A 22,441-nucleotide genomic window follows, 5' to 3' on the forward strand; every position below is an offset into this window, starting at 1 on the left:
GGCATTATGTTTGAAAAAGTTTAAATCAAACTTAAATAGAAACTGGGTTGGAGTGGGTTCACTCTAAAGGGGCCCGCAGCTCAGAGGTGCCCGAAGGAACCCTGGCAGGTTAATCCGGCCCTGTTTTTTTTCAGGATCTTGTGTTGAATCATTGCATTCTCACATTGCAGAGGTATCCTACTTTTGAACTCACTGCACTTTAAATGCAAGTGTAGACAATAGAACAGGACGGAAATAAATGAAACATGAGGTGGGGCAGAATGAAGTCACAGACGGATAACGAAGGAGCGGTCGAATGAGACAACAGAGAGGGGAGTTTAGGTGAGGAGGTATCTTGGGGAGGAGAACGGTCTCTCTCTCCTCTCTCTTGCAGAAGAGGAGTCGAGACAATGATGGAAGAAGCTGGATTTGTTTTTCATGTGTTAGCGTTAGTTCACAGTTACTGCTTCTTTTTGCATATATCTGATAAGCACGGGGCTTTCAGAACAGTTCTCTGTGAAAAGAGAAGCAAAAAAAAAGAAGAAGAAAAAAAATATATCATAAGCTACGATTGTTAATATGTTTCTCTTATCATAAGTCTTTCAAGTTTTGATAAGAAAGCAGCTATACAAGACCTACCAGAAATGTAACCCCGCCCCGTCCTGCAAAAATAAACTTTCCCACCCCCACCCGGCCCCGTTACAGTACCTAACTTGGTCTCTTCCGACCAATAGCATCATAGCATTTCGGCATGCATAATGTCAGCCCGTCCTCCCTCTTCTTGCATTCAAAGAGGTGAACATTTTTTTGTCCTGCATGCTTTGTTAGTGCATATGTATGCATCTTAACACACACATCCATACACACTCTTAGTAGTCTAAACGATATATACACATTCATTAAGCTTGAGACTAAAATCTTATCAAACCTCCTCACATTATTAGTCATATCAGTATCCTTATTGCTTGCAATGGAAACCCATGCAGATTCATATACAACGCAAACTTTACATATGTACAATCACCGGGACAAAAGCGACCAATCAGCAGTGGCCTTTGGGGAAGTGGCAGACGCAACAACAAGTGGACGATGGGGAAGGGAGAGGAGGATGAAGAGAAGATGAAATGTTCAGAAACGATAGGCAGACTCAGTAGAGAAACTGGAGTGTGTGTTTACATCTATGTGTGTGTGGTGTGCTAACAGGACTGGGGGTTACAATTATTCTCCAACTAGCAAAAATGTTAAAGAGCTGGCTCGACAATTTGGGGAACCCCCCCGCTTATTTACATCCTTTGAGAGTGAGATGACCCAGAGCTAAGGAGGCAATTACATTAGCTTAGCATTATGAGGGGGGAAACAGCTAGCCTGGAACTAATATTCGTATCAACACAAAGATTACAAATTGGGGATATGTGTGCTGTTACTATTTTTTGGTGAGGACCAAAAATAGCACATTTGTGTTCTATGCATGTTAAACAAAATGATAAAATGTGTACTTGCATTTGGACATAGCTAGGCTAGCTATGTTTCCTCTGCTTCAAGTCTTGAATCTAAACTCGGCTCATCGCTTCCTGGCTACAGCTCATAACAGAGCGTGCTTTCCCCAAAATGTTGAACTGATTCTTTAAATCAACAGTGACAGAGTCTCCTCATTTGGGGCTCTTACCTTCCAATACTCCCAGCTTGAATGCAAAAAAAAAGTAACAGGAAGGAGATACCTCAGTGCACAGAACCCTCCTCTGAAAAAGGAGTCTATGTTCACTCGGTGGTTAGTGATAGTGCTCTTATGGGAATCTAATGCAACTCAAAGTGAATGATTTCCATCCGACTGAAAGCTATCTGTTACTTTCTGGCGGGGGAGCAGGAAAGTGAGAGCGCGAGATGAGTACAAGGGATTTAAACACTTAACCAACAGACACATAATTACTGTCTAAAACAAAGAACAAGTCTGACATTGTTGTTCTTCAATAAATCAATAACATTTCTTGCAACATCAGAAAATTACAGTTTAAAACAAAAATGAAACAACACTTATATTTAGGGAAAGAAAACAAAAAAAACAAAAGTACACTTAGTGACAGAAAGATGACATCATCATGTGATCACACACAGCTTGAAAAATATCAAAACTAAACTGAAAGAATGATTTCTTCCTTTCTGTCTTGTGGAAGCAAAAAAAAAAAGTATTTTTTCCAAGTTGTGCATCTTAGTAGAGAGGTAGATGCAGGTCCGGGCACACACATACACATACACACTCATGCCCACACAAACATCCACATGCACACGCATGTGTGCTGCAGACACAAAATAACTGAACAGAAACACGAAAGTCCAACCGCCGCTGTCTCATTTATCTACATTGCATATTTCTATGTTTGTATGCTGTCTCTGTTGTCATGTTCTCTTGCTTCTTCCCTTGTGGTGTTTGTCGTCCGCTCTTCCTCTACCACGGGCTGTCGCTCCAGTAGCCGTTCACAGTGCCTCCTACTGAGCAGCCGTAGCCGAAAAACATAGAAGAGGTGGACGGACAGAAAAGGATGGGGGATGGGGATGGGGGGGGGGGGGGGGGGGGGGGGGGGGGGGGGTCGGGGGGTTTAGGAGGGGGGCAAAAACAGGGAAAGAAAGAGAAGCCAAAAACTAAAAATATTGCCACTGGCTGCTGAGTCACACTGGAGTCAGTGCAAGTAGTAACGCTGTTGGTGGCAGTGGTGGTGGTGGTGATGGTTGTGGGATGAACTCAGACTTGAGGAAAACCACGCTTCTCACACTCAGGCTAAACTGCAATGTCTAAAAACCTTTCCCAGATAAAGAGAAAGTCATTACCCTGCCACCATAAAGGAATAGTCCAACACCAATTTTGGAAATATGATAATTTGCTTTTCTTTCTGAAAATGTTGTGAGAAGATGAAAGTCAATCTCTTGTCAGGATGTGGTTAGCCTAGCTTAGCATAAAGACTGGAAGCAGGGAGAAACAGCTAGCCTGGCTCTGTTAAAAAATACACCTACAAACTAAAAGTTGTTTTAAAATGATCACGTAGTAACTTTTTTGTTTACTCTTTAGACAAAGAAAAGGACTCTGTGGTACATTTAGAACCCAAATAAGAAAATATTGTAATGGTAGATTTCTGCTCTAAATGAACTAAACTAATACAAAATCAATAGCAATAATAATGAAGAATCAAAATACTTTATAATGTGTTGTTTTTTATGTTCAGTCTAATGGAATCTGAATCCAAATACAAACACCTAATTAAATATATCAATAAATATCTGAAGGTCTTATGTTACCTTTTTTTCAACAAACAAACAAAGAGTTTATATAGTTTTCATAAATGGTTAACTCTTATCAATGAATAAAGAGATAGTTTAAAAGTATTTCTCTATTCATTTCCCTTCAGGTGTCATTCAGATCACCCAACCATTCCAATGAACAGATTATTTGGGGTAAAAGCCATAAATCTTTCATATGATATATACCATGTTCACTTTAAATACAGTTTAAACACAAATGATGTACTTTAACATATGATTAATAGATTGAAATGTGCCTTACACTGCCTCCTTGCCTCATGGCTCATGTCTAGATGGTAACCCTTGATTTGCGAAACTCTCGTGAGATGGTTGGGCTAAGGCATTGACCTTGAGTAGTTGAGGTTAGACTTTGACCATGAATTGGTGAGGGTAGGCGTTAGACATTGACTTTATAAGGTTACGGTTTTTGCATTGACCTTGAATGGTAAAGGTTAGGATAGGTCGTCATGTAGCGAGTGTTGCAAGAGTTTTCACATCTTGTAATCGAGGGTAACCGTCTAACCACAACATTCTTGACATTTGGCCATGCTTGCTGAAAAAGGGTGTGTGGCTTTACCTGCAGTCCACTTCAGACGATGTGGAACACTGTGATTGATCCAAAGTTGACAAATAATAAGCTTGTTGAGCACATGTTAGCACTGTTTAAGGTATGATGGTAGCAAACCTGGCAACTTCATTGTGACAACAAAGTCACAGAAAGTGTGCACAGTCACTGCGCCTGTGTGGTCTTCTTTGTACTTTTAGCATGTTAACATGTTATTTACTTTACTTATTTATTTCATACAGAGCCTTTTTTGATCATTTTAAAACAACTTTTAGTTTGTAGGTGTATTTGTGAACAGAGGCTGACTAGGTGTTTCCCCTGATACCAGTCTTTATGCTAAGCAAGGATAACTGCATCCCGACTCTGAGACCGCTACCAATCTTCTCATCTCACTCTCTATAAGAAACCAAATCAACTTTCTTGGTACTGTTCCTTTAAACCTTAGCTAATGACTAAATGAAAACAGAAGTAAAGATAATTAAATAGAAGAAGACATGAGAATGATCTTCCCTTTGTTCCTACTTTGCAGCTCATCCTTAATCCTTCTTTTACTGAAAGCCCGGGTGAGGGCGCAAGGAGAGGAGGTAAAGAGTGATGGTCTGATCCAGATCAGACCCTATTGCTCCTTCACCGAAAGTCTTTGTGAGGTTAAAAGTCAAAGTGTACACATGTTCACAGATATTTCTATTTTCCTATAGCTGCTTTTGTCTATTTATTTAGCAAAATATGTTTCTAGCCCAGTCTTAGTGTTACCAACACTCTGCTCCCATAACCTCCTATAATCTTCTTTGAAAGTGATTCTCAACATTTTGGGGATTTTTGTGGGTGCATTTTCATTGTAGGTCAACACTATGTGAATAAACAGGTTGATAACATAGGCTGCTTCTATATCTATATATTGAAATTGTTTTACTTTTAGGTCAATTAATGTAAGAAGTATCCAGTAATTCATGAGGAAAATGCAAAGATGTAAAAATAAATAAAATATCATGTCATATTTGAGCTAATTTGCCACCTTTTTTATCAACTCTTGACTGTTGTGTTTCTTTTGCAACCTCTCAGGGGTTCCAGGTTGGGAACTACTGTCCTATGACCTGCGACCAACCCTGACAGAGACACCTGTTCCCCAGCTGTCCACGGTATTAAAAATAATGTTTCATCAAGTCCTCCTGCAGTTCTCTGTGTGTTATGTTAAGGGTCTAAGCAGAGTCTGAGGCCAGAGGAGGAAGCAGAAATAAAGAAGAGGACGGGATGCTGCAGCTTTCATACGTTTGTTATGGAGGTGATGTAAGTAGAATCTAATTGAACTACCTCTCTCCCTGTACTAAAGGGATACACTGAGCACAAACTAACTAAGTGTGCATGTATGTGTAACAGAGGTCATTTTGACTCAATGCAACACAACAGGCTTTTATCAAAAGGTGCGGAGGCGCTACAGTTTGGGGTATTTCCTCTTTTTAGAGGTATGAATTTGACTTTAAGTATACAAAAATGTTTTTTTTTTACTACTTGAAGGTATACCATATGTTCTTATTCTGGAGATTCTCATGAGTAAAAACATGCATGCTGCAGTAATGTTAGTGTCTGTGTGTGTGTGTGTGTGTGTGAGTGCACGCATTCTGAGGCTTAATACTAGAAGTCCTTATTCATAGCTACTGTTAAGTGTTAGTCTTAAAGCATTGAAATGCGAGTGCAGTGTCGAGATACAGGCAAGAAGTAGCACAGGGAAAGCTAGAGGCAAACTAACTCAACTACCATATCCATCTAAACTAACCTATACTCTATCCCTGTTAGTAAGGCAGGTGTGTTCGTGTTTTTTCAAATACAATTGCTGAAGCGTCTATCTCAGCTTAATCGGCAAGGTTTAGATATGCTGTGGTTTTAAAATAGGACTTTCTGGTGCCTAGAAGAGGACCGCTAATTCCTTGTTGGTTCTATCAAGAGGGAAATGTGAGTAATGGGAGTGAAAGAGCAGCTAGGATGAATCAAATGTCGATGTTGATGCTTTCCTTGCATGTTCCCCAGAAAAAAAGGAAAATAAATAAGAAAAACAACCCAAAACATTCAATATTGTATTGTTGCTGTTGTTGTTGACATTTTGCTGTTTGTGTCTCCCTGTCGGCTATGCTACAAGATGGAGGGAATGGGGGAGCGGCATCGCCTGAGACCAGGCGGCTCGAAGGGCTCAAAGGTAGAGTTGATGATGGGGGTGAGGCGCAGCGGGGCGCCCGTCATCCCGGAGATATTATTAAGGCTGCGCGACTTCTCATAACCCGTGGCTATACGTGAAGATGAAAAGGCACAGGCAAGAGGGCAAAGGTCAGAGCGGAGTCATGAAGGGCCATTCAGATTAGCAAATGAAACAGTCAGCATGAATGTTTTCATGATATGGTAAAAAATAAGAAAAAAAAAAAAAGTTGGAATGTGCATGGAAATGCATTTTTTTATGACAGAAAGTAATGTTATGATATGTCCATTTATGTTATGACAGCATCACACATCAGAAATTGCAAATAGAAAACATTTGTTACAGTTACAAGCATTTGTAAATGAAACAAAGTCAAAAAAAAAAAAAGAGATAAACAACTCAAAACAAAACCAGCCCAAACCAAGTAAAATAGTTTAGACCAAAGGAGGAAGTTAGAAAAAGACAGATAGACAGACGGACGGATGGACGGAGGGACAAACAGATGGACAGACAGGACAGAGACAGGACAAAACAGGAATATTGGTTACGAAAATCAGCTATCAGTTGCCACAATATCCCTCAGACACCAAGAGGTGGTGCTCTGTGGCACCGACACCAACTGTGTAGGGGAGGGAGGATGCACTAGTCCAGTGGATGGACACAAACCCCTCTGATCTGAATATATCCCATGAGATTTTCATACTTGTACATCCACTGGACTACCTGCTCTGGGATTCCCAAAAGCACATCGGTGGTGGTACACTTTATTGAGAAACATGAAACACAGCAGGACTCGGTGGTTTATTGATTTGTTTTTTTTGTTTTTTGGGAAACTCAGAGCAACTCGGGTGGGTAAATCATCTGGAGCTGAGCACAGTTAGCAGTACGCACAATCACTCAAAGTTAACGCTGCAATCTCTACACTTTACTGGGGACGTTTTGACCTCAGAGTCCAGGTGTTTTAGCCAGTCTACCGGCAAGGACAACAGGCTGCTGTTAACAGGGAAACAGTCAAGTTAGACAGAAAGACAGACAGACAGACTGACAGACTGACTGAAGAAAATACCCTTCTCCAAAGTCAGGGTCAGGTATATGTTTTTTTTCATTTAGGCGATCAAATTCAACATGTTTAAAAAAAAAAGTCTACAGCCATGCTAGCAGCAATGTGAGGCTGTATTTGACCGCAGCGGTGCTTTTAGCTAAATGCTATCAGCATGTTTAGCAGGCATAATGTTCACCATGTTCACCATCTTAGTTTAACATGTTAGCATACTAATCATTGCAAATTATCACTATACACAGAGTACAGCTGACGCTGATGGGAACAGGTTGACGAAGCAGAAGGCTGCAGAGTTAGGTGACGTTTCAAAATGTTGGGTGGATCTTCTTGAAGAATGTTGTGAAACTACATATGTAATGTATACCTTTCCTAGATCTGATCACAACATTCGTTCCTAACTTTTGAAGAAAAAGCACATCTTTGATATACGACTGCAAAGTCCACATGTTTTTTTTAATATAGCCTGATGGATACTAGGTGTTTTAGGACAGTATGATATAGAGAATTGAAAGTTTAAAAAAATCCCTTAGATATATATTGGCTGCCATTCTGTTTTACATTATTGTAAATCATTAACTAACACTTTCGAAAAGGTTCATTTAAAAGAGCATTCCAGCAATTTTGTATAGAACTTAGGTTGAGAGACTCATACGAGAACAATCAAACAAAAAAAATAGACCAAAAGATTCGACTTTAAGTCCCTATTATGGGTCATGCTGTGGAAATACTACATTTACCATAATGCAGGCTTGAATGCCCTCTCCATTCACACTCCAAAGCTTGAACTGGGTATCGATGATGATGAAAATCTATTCAATTCAACTCTATTTGAATACACGATATATATTATATACTTGAATCTTAATTCATGTTTTAGTTGTAAGCAATTTGTTGCTGCATTAAAAAGATTGTAATCCCTGTTCATTTTGAAGATGTTTTTCAAAATTGCTAGTGTACGATTTATTATTTGTTGCCCCCACGCATAAAAGAACGATCCCTGTCACTTTCACACAATGAGACATACAGCTATTAATCAAACACTGGTATCGGATCGGTACTCGGTATCGGCCGATACCAAAACTCCAGGTATCAGTGTTGGGACTGAAAAAGTCAGATCAGTGCGTCCCTATATATATATCATATATATTATTATATATGATATATATTATATAAATATACCTTTGACACCATGTTATGGTCTATTAAGGCTACGGTCTGTTATTGAATATTGCAACAAATTGCGGATTCATCAATGTATCCATTCGGACAAACAGCTGACATTTAGTGTGGTGATGTTGGAGCTGGCTTGTTGTAATTTCTGGCTTTAGCACCAACTTGCAAAAACTCATGTTGTCCTTGGACAAGTCATGGGAAATGATGACAGTAAAGTACTAAAGGGCATCCTTACCTTGCACCCTTATCACAATGGCTACAACAAATAACTAAAAAAAGATACCTACATAACCCACCAACACGCGATATAGGAGAGGTTTTAATTACTCATCAACTTCTACGGAAGGATTTGTCCTTGAGGTGAGGTTAGTGTGGGATCAGTTTCAGTTCTGCAGAAACTAAAGTTGGATGGTGCATAAAGAGTAAGTGAGGCTCTCATCTGAGACCAGCATGTAAGGACACACCTAGAGTTTGTAAAATGTCCTGCATAGAGATCTTTCTGGAACAGGATTGGTTTAGAGGTTGGTTTGCTGTTTTGTTTTTCTTTGATGATATACTTTTAGGTATCAAATCTCACCTTCTGTAGGCCTGAAAGATGGTAGTATGAAGGTGTCAGTTAATGGAGAACAGTGGCTGTGGCTATTCAAAGTTCATTTTAGGGGTGATCCAAAATCACTGTCTATTCAATGATCCGATCTAGGAGCCTGGTTTGACTGCCAATTTCACTGTAAAACCTTCACAGTAGTTAAAAAATTTGGTTATAAAACAAAGGATCTTCCCATCCGGACTATATGGGGTTGCTGAATGTCTGATTTTACAAATAATTGCTTGGTTTATCCCAATACATTGTGATGTATAGCCTATTTTGGTTGTGTTGGCTGTTGCGTCTCTCTTCTTGGATGCCTCTATGATTTCCTGTCATTTCTCCTCCGTCTGTGGATTGCTACAATGGGGAAATGGAACTAGGGTCGAAGGTTGTATTTACAACCATAAAAAGCGTATGTCGAAAAACAATACAGTCACGAAATCATGGACCAGTGACAAAGAGAAAACGTAATAGGCCTACTCAGTTCTCAATATTTTTTATGTTGGAATAGGGAGGATGAGCAGTCACAACCTGAGGCAAGAAGCTTCTCTTTAGTCTGGTGGTAAGACAGCAAATACTTCTGTATCTCTTGCCAGACGGCAGCAGGGTGAACAGACTGTTTCTGGGATGGGTATTGTCTTTTAATATCCTTTGGGCTCTGCGCAGGCACCTCACCTCACCAATAACACTGATGTTCGGTAGATGGTTACCAATGATGCTCTGGGTGGTTTTCATCACCCATTGTCAACATTTTCAGGGGGACTTTCAACTGTGTCGTTTTTGTACCCCAAAGACCCTTGTTCAGTTCATTTTAGGACGCAAAACGACAGTACTAAAAATCCCCCTGAAAATGTTTGTTGACAAGTTTGACAATAGGCACTAGCCGATTTACTGCCACAGTGTCCAGCCATGGTCATGGTATATACATTAGCAGTGGTGGGCCGTAAGGGCCAACAAGGCCTTCTCTGCGGGCCTAAACAGAATCACAAAGTTAGAGCTTTTTTATAATTTAAGAATTTTTCTTAAATACACTACATGTATTATAATTTATAAAAATATTTTTCCCATTATCTTATTTCCTCATTGCACAGCTACTGTGTTCCTCAGTTGCTCTGCTTCCGGTGCAGCTTGTTTTAAGTAGAGCTTTTATCCAATCAGATTTCACCTCTGTGTCTCTAGGTAAGAAGAGAGGCCCCAGGCCTGCAGACTCACAAGTGAATCCCTTTGCAGTTTAAGTGAATGGGGACGATATTGTTGATTGTCATAGTCTTCAACCAATCAGATCTTTAGTTTGACACATTGGGCGTATTCTTTGACGTGCCAGAGCCTTCTAGCTGGTCTACAACTACGTCAGCATTAACACACAGCTCAGTTTCCAGGTGCAACTCTGCAGTGAGGTGCAGCGTGTGCTGTGATTGGTCAATGGGCGAGCACGTGACTATTGTGAAACGAAACTTAAAGTAGCCATCAGAGGCTTAGTCGGAGTAGTGAGAGTTCAAATTGAAAGATATGGAAGAAATGATGACATTTTTTGCATTTTGCTTGGTGTAGATTATTATTTTTTTACCTAGCTTTGTTTTAACACTCAATGGCTGAAGGAGGAGAAACGGAGTTGTGAGTTGGGATTTAACTGTGGGAATAAACTCTTTGTCAACAAAGAAAGGAGGATGGGGTTTTTAAGTGAACAGCATTTAGTAAGTCAACTGCATTTGTTTTTTACATCTAATATCTGAATGGCCCTCAAGTGTGTAGCAGAATGCGTGTTCCGCTGCAGGTCTGCTGGATTGATTTGTTGCTTTGTTGTCATATGAATATATGTGACTGGTTCTTGTGAGTTTGTTGTTGTCATTGTGTTAATTATATAGATTTGGACTATATGCATTGTCCGTTAATTACGAAGCATACCGTCATGCTTGGAGTTATTGTTTGTTAAGGTAGTTTAGCGTAGCCTCCCAGAAGTCTTTTGTTTTATTTTATTTTTTTCTGGGTTCAGAGGTCACAAAGCTCGTTTTCTCCTACGTGAGTGTAGTCCACCGAAAACATTATATTTCCCACAATTTAAGCCTCGGTTCGTAAGCCTCGTACCTAACGGTTTAATACGAATACGTGTATTGTTACACCCTTAGAAACAAATAACCGTAGCTTGTGCGTCATAATGAGATTATTAGGTGGTGTTTCAGCTGCAGGACAGCACTGGTATAAAATGCACGGCCCGCCACTCTACATTAGTATGGTACAGTACATGCATGTGTTCTAGAACATTCTTTTGAAATGAAGGGCCAATGCCTTTATGTACATTACAACTTCATATATGCGGTGTTTCTGTGTGTGCATTTGTGCATGTTCACTGTGTAGCAGCACACACTCTGCTCTGTTTAAATAGCCGTGTTTACGATGTCAAGTCATGTAACTACAGGAATAAATCAGCAGCACTGCGGCTCTTAGCTGATTGGGACACACACACACAAACACTGGCGGAGCAGCAGCAGTGTCAGATTATCAATAACCTACAGCACCAGCAAAGCGTAGAGACCTGTAATCCCTGATCAGGGACTGCTATAATCAGAGATATTGTGAATATGATTCTGATTATAGAGCGCAGATCTGCCTGATCAACATCTCGTTGAAAAACAAAGGCAAAACAGGTCAGCATTTACACGGCTCAGTACTTTAAAGATTCTAATGCAGGGACTGCTTCCACTGTGACTCTCACTGTATACGAAGTGGAGTTGAGAAGTGCTTAGCATCTATAATGAGTGGCTGACTGCAGTTTTCTCTGCAGCAGATGCAGCATGAGGCAGCCTCAGCTCTGCCGCGCTCAAGGCCTTTGAAGCTATTTGCATCGATGGATCAAAATGTCTTCATTCATTTCTTCAGTCATTTACTGCACTGTAGGATTCTAGTGTTAGCAGTAGTAATTGTTCTGTAACTTCTCAACCCTGAGGGTAATAGTACTAAATATGGATTTCAGTATGATATTAATACTATAATAATGTAAAGCCTGACGTATTCAGAATATTACGTGCACTATAAAATTTTGCTTTGACGATTACGGAAGCAGAAATATCCTCACTGGTTGAGTCAAAGAGGTACTCCATTTGGCAAATTGATGGAGCTATTGGTCAAGCTGCAATAAGATCCTTCTAGAATGATCCTACAATTCCCATAATGCAATTTAAATTGCATCTTTCACCAGAGTCTTGGCCGTTCAAACCCCTCCCCCTCTCCAGTTTGTTGCAAAGGCTATCTTTTAATCCAAGAGGACACTAGGCAACTGTTTTCACAGACTGTGTGGCCCTTTAAGACTTTAAGAAAAGTAAATTAATTATGAGAGCCAGTGGGAAATGGCAAGAAAAGAGGGAGTTAATATAAATACCTAGTGCAATTGATACGGCTAGTTGTTTTACTCATCTTCTAAATTCAAACTGATATAGCTATTGAATTTACAGCTTGATTAAGTCAACCAATAAGATTATTTCTGAACACTTCTATATCTTACAAAGTCAAACTTTTGATTCCTGAAGCAAGAAGCTAAGCGAGTGCTCACAGAGTGGCGGCGCATCCGTAAGCTGTACTGCGATTGGTTAGCTCGTTGTACGTACCTCCACTCAGTCAGACTTTAGAAACACAACGCAGGGGGAGAGACTGAGGAGGATAGCCTGAGGATGGGATGGATACACCAGTGTTAGAATGGGATGGGGAGACACAAGGGGGGGGGGGGGAAAGGGAGGAACAAGGGATGATGGGGAAAAAGAGGAAGAGGAGTGAGAGAGGAGGTTGAAGCAGAGGGGAGATAATGGTATAGGATGAGCTTTGTTTCGAGACTCTGAAGGTCCCAGGACAGAGGGTGTTGTTTGTTAAGCCCTTTGAGGCAACTTTGTGATTTTTGGTGTTTTATAATTAAATGCTCCAAAAATAATTGCTTTGTAACTAACCAGTAGTCAGTTATGAAGGAAGATTTGATGTAAAATGCCTAAACACAGCTATTTGGTTTATTGTATTCAAACTGTACTGTATAGGGTGAGCCAAATTTACAATAACTTGCAAATTAGGTCATACAATATTTAAAAATACAACTGACACATGTACTATCACAACACACTGATGTATGGATATCATTAAGCTCAATAACCCTGCTGTGCCTAAGTACAGTTTCACAGAGTAATTTCCTGAAACAGCTGACCACAGTAGTTTCTAGCAAACGTTATTCAAACAGAAGGAAATAGTGCATTTATTGGGGACTATTTTCAGCGGCTTTAGTGAGAATTTGGGGCAGGACAGTGTTAACTGCGTGTGCATGGTACACAACAAGTTTCAAGGTTTTAGACAACAAGAAAAATAGAGAATACCACCAGACTTTTTAAATACTTATTCAGACTATGTGGAGAGCCACTGATAGATAAGACAGAACAAACCACATTAAGTCTCTTTTTGTCGGTTCCTCTAACTGCAACGTTTGCCAGCAGTGTAAAGAATCATTTTACTTCCAAAAATGTCAAATATTGATTGATATACTGTAGAATTGTGTCTATGATCTGTGACGATGTAATGGATTAATCCTCCAAGGAAATGGGGAGAAAAGGAGAGCATGTGGAAATGGAAAGTGATATAAGGGTGGTGGTAGAAAGAGGAGTGCAGGGAGGCCAAGGAGGAAGAGTGGGAGGAAGAAAGGGGAAAGGGGTGAGGAAAGGTACAAAGAAGTGAACAACCGGGGCAAATATTATCCCGACAACCATCCGTATGCAAAAATATATATCAACACGTGTTTCAGTTTACTGCAAAATGCTCATTACTTTCAGCTATTTGGAAATAAGCAGGGAAGCTTTTATTTTGTTTTACTTATTATTAAACACAATATGATCACACACAAATGTGAACCTGAAAATGAATTTCATCATACGAAACCACATGTGGATTTTAGATTGCCAAGAAATAATATTTGCATCAAATACAGACATAAAAATGCAATATGACATTACCAATGCATTGAACCTCAGGGTTAAAAAAATACATACATACATATAACGTGTATGTATGTGACATATGACATAGCTCATTTATAAGTGAGGTAAGAAAGAGGACATAGAGGAAAGACACATACACACAGGATTAGAACATAGGAAAGAAAAGAAAGCATACATAGAGTCTCATTGCTATCTCATACAAAGAGAGAGATGCACATGCAGATCATTATTACGGATGGAGCAGGCAGTAGAACTTGAACAGATAACATGAATGAGATTATAAAAGTATAATGTAAGTAATAAACAATTAAAACAATGACCTACTATATAAAGGGGATTGAAGCACACACGAACACAGGACTTTCACACAGGACACCACTGTTCGTGTCCTGTGTGAGACCAAAAGTCAGTGTTGTGGGAGCCCACCCTGGATACTCACAGAGGTAAGGGTAACAAAAGTGTCTCTGTCTAGCTCTTAGTAGAATTTGGGGCAGTTTACACTCCACTAACCCAGTTCATCTGCCAAATTTATGTTAGTTGGCACCATGTGAGCCTTATCTCCTCTAACCTTCAAGGAAAAACGTACAGTTTGCAAACAAGTATAAGTATCATACTTAAATCACTAGGACTAACAAACTCTACAGTGTGGTACAAGCACAATGCTGTTTCTGTACTTCCGTGTCTTCTACATGGATCATCAGGATGTCGATGTTTTGGCCTGGGCAACACGTTCTCATGCCGAACTCATCCAAAGACTGTGGTTTCGGTTAAAATGAGTATGTTTGTTGCGTAATATAAGTATGCTTGATAGTTGTTATGTAACTAAGTAGTTACGCCAGTAACTTGTCATGTACATTTTGTCACTTACATGACAAAACTACGGTAAAGTAAATCAACATTGACTTGGACTTGAACATCGACCTCCTGTGTGAAAGTGAGTATGTAGCCATCAAGTGCATATTTTAGCGACTCATAACAAGGCTGTCTCTTTAAAATGAGAAAGCTGGAAACATAAAAGAAAAAATCAGCTGAAGTCACATTTATGCTCCAAATTGTGGAGCTAATATTAGCTTAGCTAGCCGCAGCTTTTTAATTTGTTTGTATCCATTGAGTGTGCTTTATCAAAGTGACGAATGTGCTTCTTAACTTGCTTCTGTTTTTCTATTCTCATTTAACTATTTGTGTGTGAATCCTTAAGTAGCACAGCCACAATAGAATTGTTACGTGTGGTAATTTGTGCGAAACATCCTCGATTATCACTCTGTAATAGGTTCAAGTTACGCAACGTATCCAACACCAATGCAGACTCTCCCAATATTACTGAGGACAATTCTCCGGTTAAATCTAAATGTAGATTCTTACTTACAGGGTTTTAAATCTACAATTGCCGCTCTATGATCATAATCAATATAATCGATGAGTTCACACTTTCCTGGGTCAACATGATTCCCCTCCTGACACCGCTAAAGGCTCGACTGCGCTCAGGAAATAAAATAATGTGAGTGCAATCCAAGAGGCCTCAGGGGAGTCTGACCACCAATAGTGATTAAATACTAACCCGAGGGTGGAAAGGAAAGTGAAAGTAAAACAGCCTGTGTGTTAATGAGAGATGAACAGAATGAAAGCTGGTGGAAAGAGATTATATTTAAGGTGGTATATGAAAATCGCATGTTGGCGGTAGAACTCAAGAGAGAGGGAGTGAGAAAGGGGGAGGAGGGGGCTCTCCACTCTGTTATGGTGCAGCATATCTCCTGACATCAGCGGGCCTCTAAGTAAGACTCACGAGTCAGTTCAGGCCAACGATATCTGTCTGTCAATTAAGAGGATCAATACTTTTTCTCTACTGAGAACAAGGTGGAGAAGGACGAGAAGAAAAAGACAGAGAAAGGGGGAGACAGGATGGTAGATGGGGAGAGAAGATGAAATACAAAGCAACGGAGGGATTAAGGCAATATTTCATTCTTCTATTCGACCTCCACCCACTCACTGATTGGGTTTCCCAATGGGGGGGTGGGGGGGTATACGTGTACAGTATCATAATGCCTTTCAAAGTAATGCAGACGGGATGAGAGTGCTGTGTGCAGTCTTGGCCTTTGGGAGGCGCTAGTGGCACTGCACCAACGTTTGCTCCAGAGCTACCTCTCTGCAGGTTTTTCTTCTTTTTTTTCTAAAAGGGAGCAGGCAGCGTTCTCCTCTTTGCATTCTAGCTGGCAGGGCGCTCTCTCTCCCATCATTCATCCTATTTTCGTACCGAGTCAGTGAGAAACCTTAACAAGTTGCAGAGTCACAGAAAAGACAGAGAGCTGGTCGGATTCTTTTTTGGTTCCAGCAGGACATTAAAGTGAGTAAAAGGGATCAGCAGATTTTTTTTTGAATAGCCACACTGTAATGCCAGACAAAGGCGTAGCTTGAACGTTAAGGTTTGGGGTTCACAAAAAACATCTAGCAGAAGTATAATGTGTACAACGGACGCTTTGTTTAGGCTACACAAAAAGTTAATAATCACAATACCAGCAGGTGCATTTTCTAGTTGTGCAACGCATCATAAAAGCCTCAGTTTGGACCGTATTACGGATTGGATCACAGATCTATCACCACAAAAGAAAAAAAGGGAGCAAATATAACTTTTAGAGATTTCAGATCAAGTTTTTTTGCCGTCGATACTAATTGCCAATCAATGATGATCCATATTGGCAAATACAGATCTCTCTGTTGTTTGGTTATAGCAATACATGTTATCTATTTACTTTGTTATAGTCATTTATAGTGGTTTCTTTTCTTCATAAAACACAGTTCAAATGAAAAGATTGGAATTTTATTTATTAAAACAAATCTTGTCATTAGTAGTTTTAATGATGTATTATAAGCTGCTTAGTGTAAACAGTTCATAATTCATCTCTAATATCTATTTATATTGTTGTGAAAACATCTTCAAACGACTGGATTTATTCAAGTTTCTCACCAACACTACATTTTACGAGATTACATGTGAACACATCATGATAACGTTATAATTTACCTCCGTCCACTACTCATGTTCACTGAGCAGAGCCTGAAGACATCATGATGTAACTGAACAGAACCTTCGTTTGTTAGCCGTTAGCAGTGCTGCTAACGCTACTAGCTCTCCTCCTGTTGATTTAAACACAGATTGGTTGTTTACAACGTAACATTATTCAGAGATCATCGAATAGAAAAGCATAAATGCCTAATACGCTTAGGGTCCAAATAGCGTTTTTTTCCACCGTTCACTGGGGAGCACTTTGCCAGCACTTTTCTGGCAGAAAAAAACAAAACACTATATGGACAAAGAGTAATATTGGGAGGATTCCCATAGAAACCCAACTCTATGAACCTTAACATATAGCCTATGTTAAAACACAGACAAGTCTTGTAGGTCTCTTATTCTGTGTTACTATAAAAATATAGATAATACTGAAATATGCTTTTTCAGCCATTAAGGAATTCAGTTACATCACTTCAGTTCTGAGCTCTTCACACTGGCTCCCTGTCCATCAAAGAAGTGATTTACAAACATTTTTTTTTTTTTGGTTTATAAAGCATTGAATTGTTTATTTCTGATATTTCTGAGACATTATGAACCATTCACACATCTGGTTCAGGTCTGCTTTTTGAGAATCAACGATCAGTGTTTATGCTCCCAGAAAACTGAAACTCTCACTCCTTTTAAATCAAGGCTTTTAGGTTGCTGCTGCCTTTTATTAAATCAATTTTAACACTGCACTGTAACTTTTATTCTTCTAATTCTGTACCTGTTTTATTCTATTTCAGTTTGCTTTTTTATTTTCTTGCCTCTTTAACGACATTTTGTGGTGCTTATTTCACATTTTGTCTCGATGCCTTTGATATAAAGCACTTTAAATTGTGTTGTTACTGAATGTGGGTACTTTGTCAAACAAGTTATTATATATTACCCACAGTTGATACGCTCAGGCTTTCCCATTATGAGTAATCACTTACTATATCTCCTTATACCCATAAAGTGTTGTTTTCTGGATCACATTACATCCTTTACCCCACAAAGGGCTCAATTCGTCTCACCAGCGGTTTCCCTTGGCCTCACTGCGCGGTTAGTAAAATGAAGCCAACTGTACCAATATGAATCAATAATGCAATCAAACACCAAGCCCTGACCCAAAATGCTTTGCTGCACCATGTCCCAGAATTCCCCTGTCCACTGTTTCCGTAGCAACAGCAGGAAAAGGAGAGAAAGAGAGAGAGAGTGGAGGGATGGTGGGGTAAAGATCAAAGCATGGGAAAGTAAGACAGACTGATGCAATAAACATGACAGACAAACATAGAAGATCAAATATAACATAAAATAACTATCAACTATATCAATGAGGTGAAAACACTAAAATAGATAGATAGATAGATAAATAGATAAATAGATAGATAGATAGATAGATAGATAGATAGATAGATAAATAGATAAATAGATAAATAGATAGATAGATAGATAAATAGATAGATAGATAGATAGATAGATAGATAGATAAATAGATAGATAGATAGATAGATAGATAGATAGATAGATAAATAGATAAATAGATAGATAGATAGATAAATAGATAGATAAATAGATAGATAGATAGATAGATAGATAGATAGATAAATAGATAAATAGATAGATAGATAGATAGATAGATAAATAGATAGATAAATAGATAGATAGATAGATAGATAGATAGATAGATAAATAGATAAATAGATAGATAGATAGATAGATAGATAGATAAATAGATAGATAGATAGATAGATAGATAGATAGATAGATAGATAGATAGATAGATAGATCGATAGATAGATAGATAGATAGATAGATAGATAGATAGATAGATTTCATAAAATCAAACCATGGCCGAGCCACAAAACACAGGAACCCTCTGGCAGTGGCTAAGCAAAGGTGGGTGCTGAAGAGATTTGCATTGATAATGATTTTCAGTTATATTTTGCTATTAGTTTTATCCGTCTGATTTTAATCCTTTTGAAACCCCCCAAACCATTGCTTGCTCATAGAAAGAAACAAGCTGGGACAAGAAAAATAAGAAACAGCTGAAGTAGAGGAGCAAAAATAAAGTTGCACAGAAGTGGGAAACGAGCGTTACGATGCGATGCGGCCCTTTCGGAACGGCTTCAAAATGCTTGGGTCTTTCGTTCGTCCAGCCCGCCGCTACCATAGATCTGATATAGAGTCTGTAATAAATCCCATCCAAGTACAATCTGTGATTATGTCAGCGAAAGAAAGAAAGAAAGAGGAAGAGGGGTCGGAAGGGGGGCACTTGTAAAGCAAAAGCCCGGCGGTTTTGAGAAACGTGTGCGGTTGCGAATTCTTGAGGTGTCCTTGATTTGTCTTAAACCAGTCACAATGAGAAGATAACTTAAATAAAGATAAGTAAAGTTTTCTATTTTTGTCTCCCTGAGGTAGTCAGCTAAAAGTTTTCCCAGAGCCTTTGAAGCTCTTCGAGCGCAGAGAGAGAAAGCTAAGAGGCCATCACAGCAGAGCAAAGTGCCACCGCTATGCTTGTCACCACAGCCCTTCAAAGTTGTGCCAATGCTTACCTGAATATGTGTGTGTGTGTTTTGGGATTAGAGTTTTGTCTGTCTTTCTTTCTCCCTGTTCATCTATCTGCTTTACTGTCAAACAGCCTGCTAGATCTCGTGTGTTTTGGGGGATTTGCGAACATTAGCTGTCTCGTTGGCTAACGTAGACCTTCGAAGCACTGCAGCAGTCAGTGTTCCAGCCCAGCCTGGCGGAGAGTCGGACCCGGCTCAGCGACAAAACACATGGTTTTCTTTTGGCAGAACCTTTCTAAAGCCTTTTTGGGGGTTTTTTTGTAGATCAGTTATATGTTCCCTGAAAAGATCCAATCAAGCCAAAGCCCTGACGCAATGGTTTGGAGCCAGAATTCTGCTGTCAATCCTGAACGGTGCTCTCTGCCGGCTGAGCTGTAAAAAACTGACCTGAGCTCAGTTCCAGAGTAGAGAACGGAGGAAAACCGACCAACCAACCAATCAGCAACCAGCTCTCACTGGCCTGGCTGGCCAACGAGGCCACTTTTCACTCTGGCACCCATCCCAAAACACGTTCAAATGACTCCCATTTATTTCCTTCCTCGGTTTTTTATACTTTGTTTATATATTTTTTTTTGTGAAAAACAATTTTTTTACATTTTAGTTTTCATTTCGAATAATAAAATATTGTTACATAAGTCCTATAACTATACTGTAGAGTGTGAAAACCAAAGGAGTTGTATAAAGTTGTTTCACACATAAAGAAAAGTATGGAAAGACCGGGCACCCGGTCCCCAAAAGCAGGAATGTCTTTCCTGCTTTTGGGGGACCAGGCTGGCTTGAGCCAAAGTGCTTTTGGGGGGGACGTGATGACCCCCCCTATCTGTAAGTACCAGAGTGAGAAGAGACCGGGTGAGAGGAGGAGAAGGAGGAGGAAGAGGAGGAGCAGGAGGAGGGGAAGACAGCTACACACGGAATACGGACACACACACACAGAAAAAGGACGGACACAAGGACAGAGACAAAGAAAGACAAAAAAATAGAGAAACAGAGACAGAAAAAAAGACAGATGGATAGTGTAACACAGACCAACAAGAGCCAACGTACAAACGCATGACCTGACACAACCTGGGGAAGGAGACAGTGACAACAACAACAAGAAAATAACAACAACAGCAACAGCACGCAATCGCACATGGACCACGCACTGTGGACTTAGACCTTTACACCCCGCTCTGACCCCGTGACCCGTTCTCCCCGGTGGATACAACATACTGTGGGTGTAAAGAGGGAAGGCATATCTCTATCACGCACACAAACAGCCCTAATGAACACAACATAGAGGCGTGCGTTTCATCACAGTCATGCTAGAACACTCGCAGGGTGTGTTTGTTAAGTGGTGTTAGGATCTGTGTTTGTGTGTGTGTGTGTGTGTGTGTGTGTGTGTGTGTGTGTGTGTACTGTGAGTGCTGATTCCTCTGGCAGTGATTGGGCTATTATGTACTTATCACACAAACTTTAAAATGCGATGTGTAACTATGGCAGTTTATTTGTGTCACATTTCTGAGCATGAGATGGGACAAGAGCACAGAAATTAAAAGTTCTTCAAACACGTAAAATAGAAAAATCATGTGATAATATACCTGTACTGACAATATATATATGATATTTACAAAATGAAATACTGATATTGTGTTAATGATACACACATTATAACATCGTTTAAGTAGTCTCTAGACTCTTTCCCCACCTCCATACACTCGTAGTTTGAGTGTAATTCATCGGACTATCGCCAGTAAGACCTTGCCACACCAGGAAGTGGCTCAACGCAATGTATCTGTGCCATATATTTGGTTATAGAGGTTTGCTGATTTAGGGACTACTACCAGGGCTTGTAGGTGAGCTGTAGCTGCCGAGCTAACCGCTAACTCAGTAGCCAGCCAGCACAACACGTTCTCACTCCCATCTCGTCAACTAGGTCCTACGCTTCAAACTATGACGCTCTCGGTAAAAAAAAAACTTCCACCTAAGGTATACTTTGATTTTAGGCTTACTTGTGCAAATGAAAATTACTTGGTTAGGTTTACGAAAAGATTGTGGTTGGAGTTCAAAAGTCCACGTAACTGGCGTTCGTAGAGTACGAAACAAAAGTCAGGTCAAATAAGTCAAAGCTGACTTGGTTTCGGACTGGACGCGGACGCCTGGTTGAAAGTCCTATGGTTGTTTGTACAAACCATTATTATTATTTGATAATAAAGTGATGATAATTTCTCTACAAAAAACGTTCTAATGTTCTGAAAATGTCCCATTGCATACCCACAACTGAAGCACAAATGTAACTCCATACAAAGATGTAATTTGTCTCATCTGTGCCAAGAGATGTATTGTTGTATGTATTGTTCCGATGATTAGTTTTATGCTTTATTCATTTGACAAGACTTGATTCATGAAATACAGCCGCAGTAAATTGGGCTAATAATATACATATGATGAATACTATTGATAATGAGCAGTGAAAATATATTCTGCATACAGCAGACATTATTATTAACAAAATATTACTGTTCATTGAAATGAATCCAAATAGACAAAATAAATTTGAAAAACCACAAATACACACACCATGCATATGCCCCCCCCCCCCCCCCCCCCCCCCCCCCCAAACGACCCACCCACACACCATTACCCTTCTTTTGCTGAATGACACTTAAAAGCTTTACAATAACAAGCAACCTGCATGCACCTGCATACATTCAACCTGTGTGTGTGTGTGTGTGTGTGTGTGTGTGTGTGTGTGTGTGTGTGTGTGTGTGTGTGTGTGTGTGTGTTGTCACATGTCGATGTGTCCTTGAGCAAGACACTTAACCCCAAAAATTGCTCCCGATCTTGATGTTTCTCGGGTGAGAACACTTTTCATCTCAACTTTGTGACTTGATTGTATTGCATTGTTATTTAACTACTAATATACTTCACTTTATTGTCACATTTGAGGGTGCTTTCACACATGTAGTAATCTAATCAAGGCTGATCTAGTCCAATCGAACCTAGATCTGAACACATTTACTCGAGTGCCGAATCTAAGCAAACATCTGAACTAATA

General features: G+C 39.7%; 1 protein-coding gene across 3 annotated transcripts in view; it reads right to left on the reverse strand.

Moving 5' to 3' along the window:
- Positions 1-428: 428 nt before the first annotated feature.
- Positions 429-22,441, reverse strand: part of LOC306709046 (voltage-gated potassium channel KCNC1-like) — a gene marked incomplete at both ends in the record, with an annotated part of 69,235 nt that continues 47,222 nt past the window's right edge. The window contains 2 exons of one of the 3 annotated variants that reach the window (XM_079177062.1): positions 5,963-6,114; positions 20,449-20,469. In XM_079177062.1, coding sequence (XP_079033188.1) covers positions 5,963-6,114; positions 20,449-20,469 — 173 coding nt within the window. Of the gene's footprint in view, positions 494-5,962; positions 6,115-20,448; positions 20,470-22,441 lie in introns of those variants that run through there. The other 2 variants (XM_079177064.1, XM_079177063.1) reach the window with 2 other exon arrangements.

The sequence above is a fragment of the Pholis gunnellus genome (assembly GCF_910591455.1).
Source record: "Pholis gunnellus genome assembly, chromosome: 17".
NCBI classification, from domain to species: domain Eukaryota; kingdom Metazoa; phylum Chordata; class Actinopteri; order Perciformes; family Pholidae; genus Pholis; species Pholis gunnellus.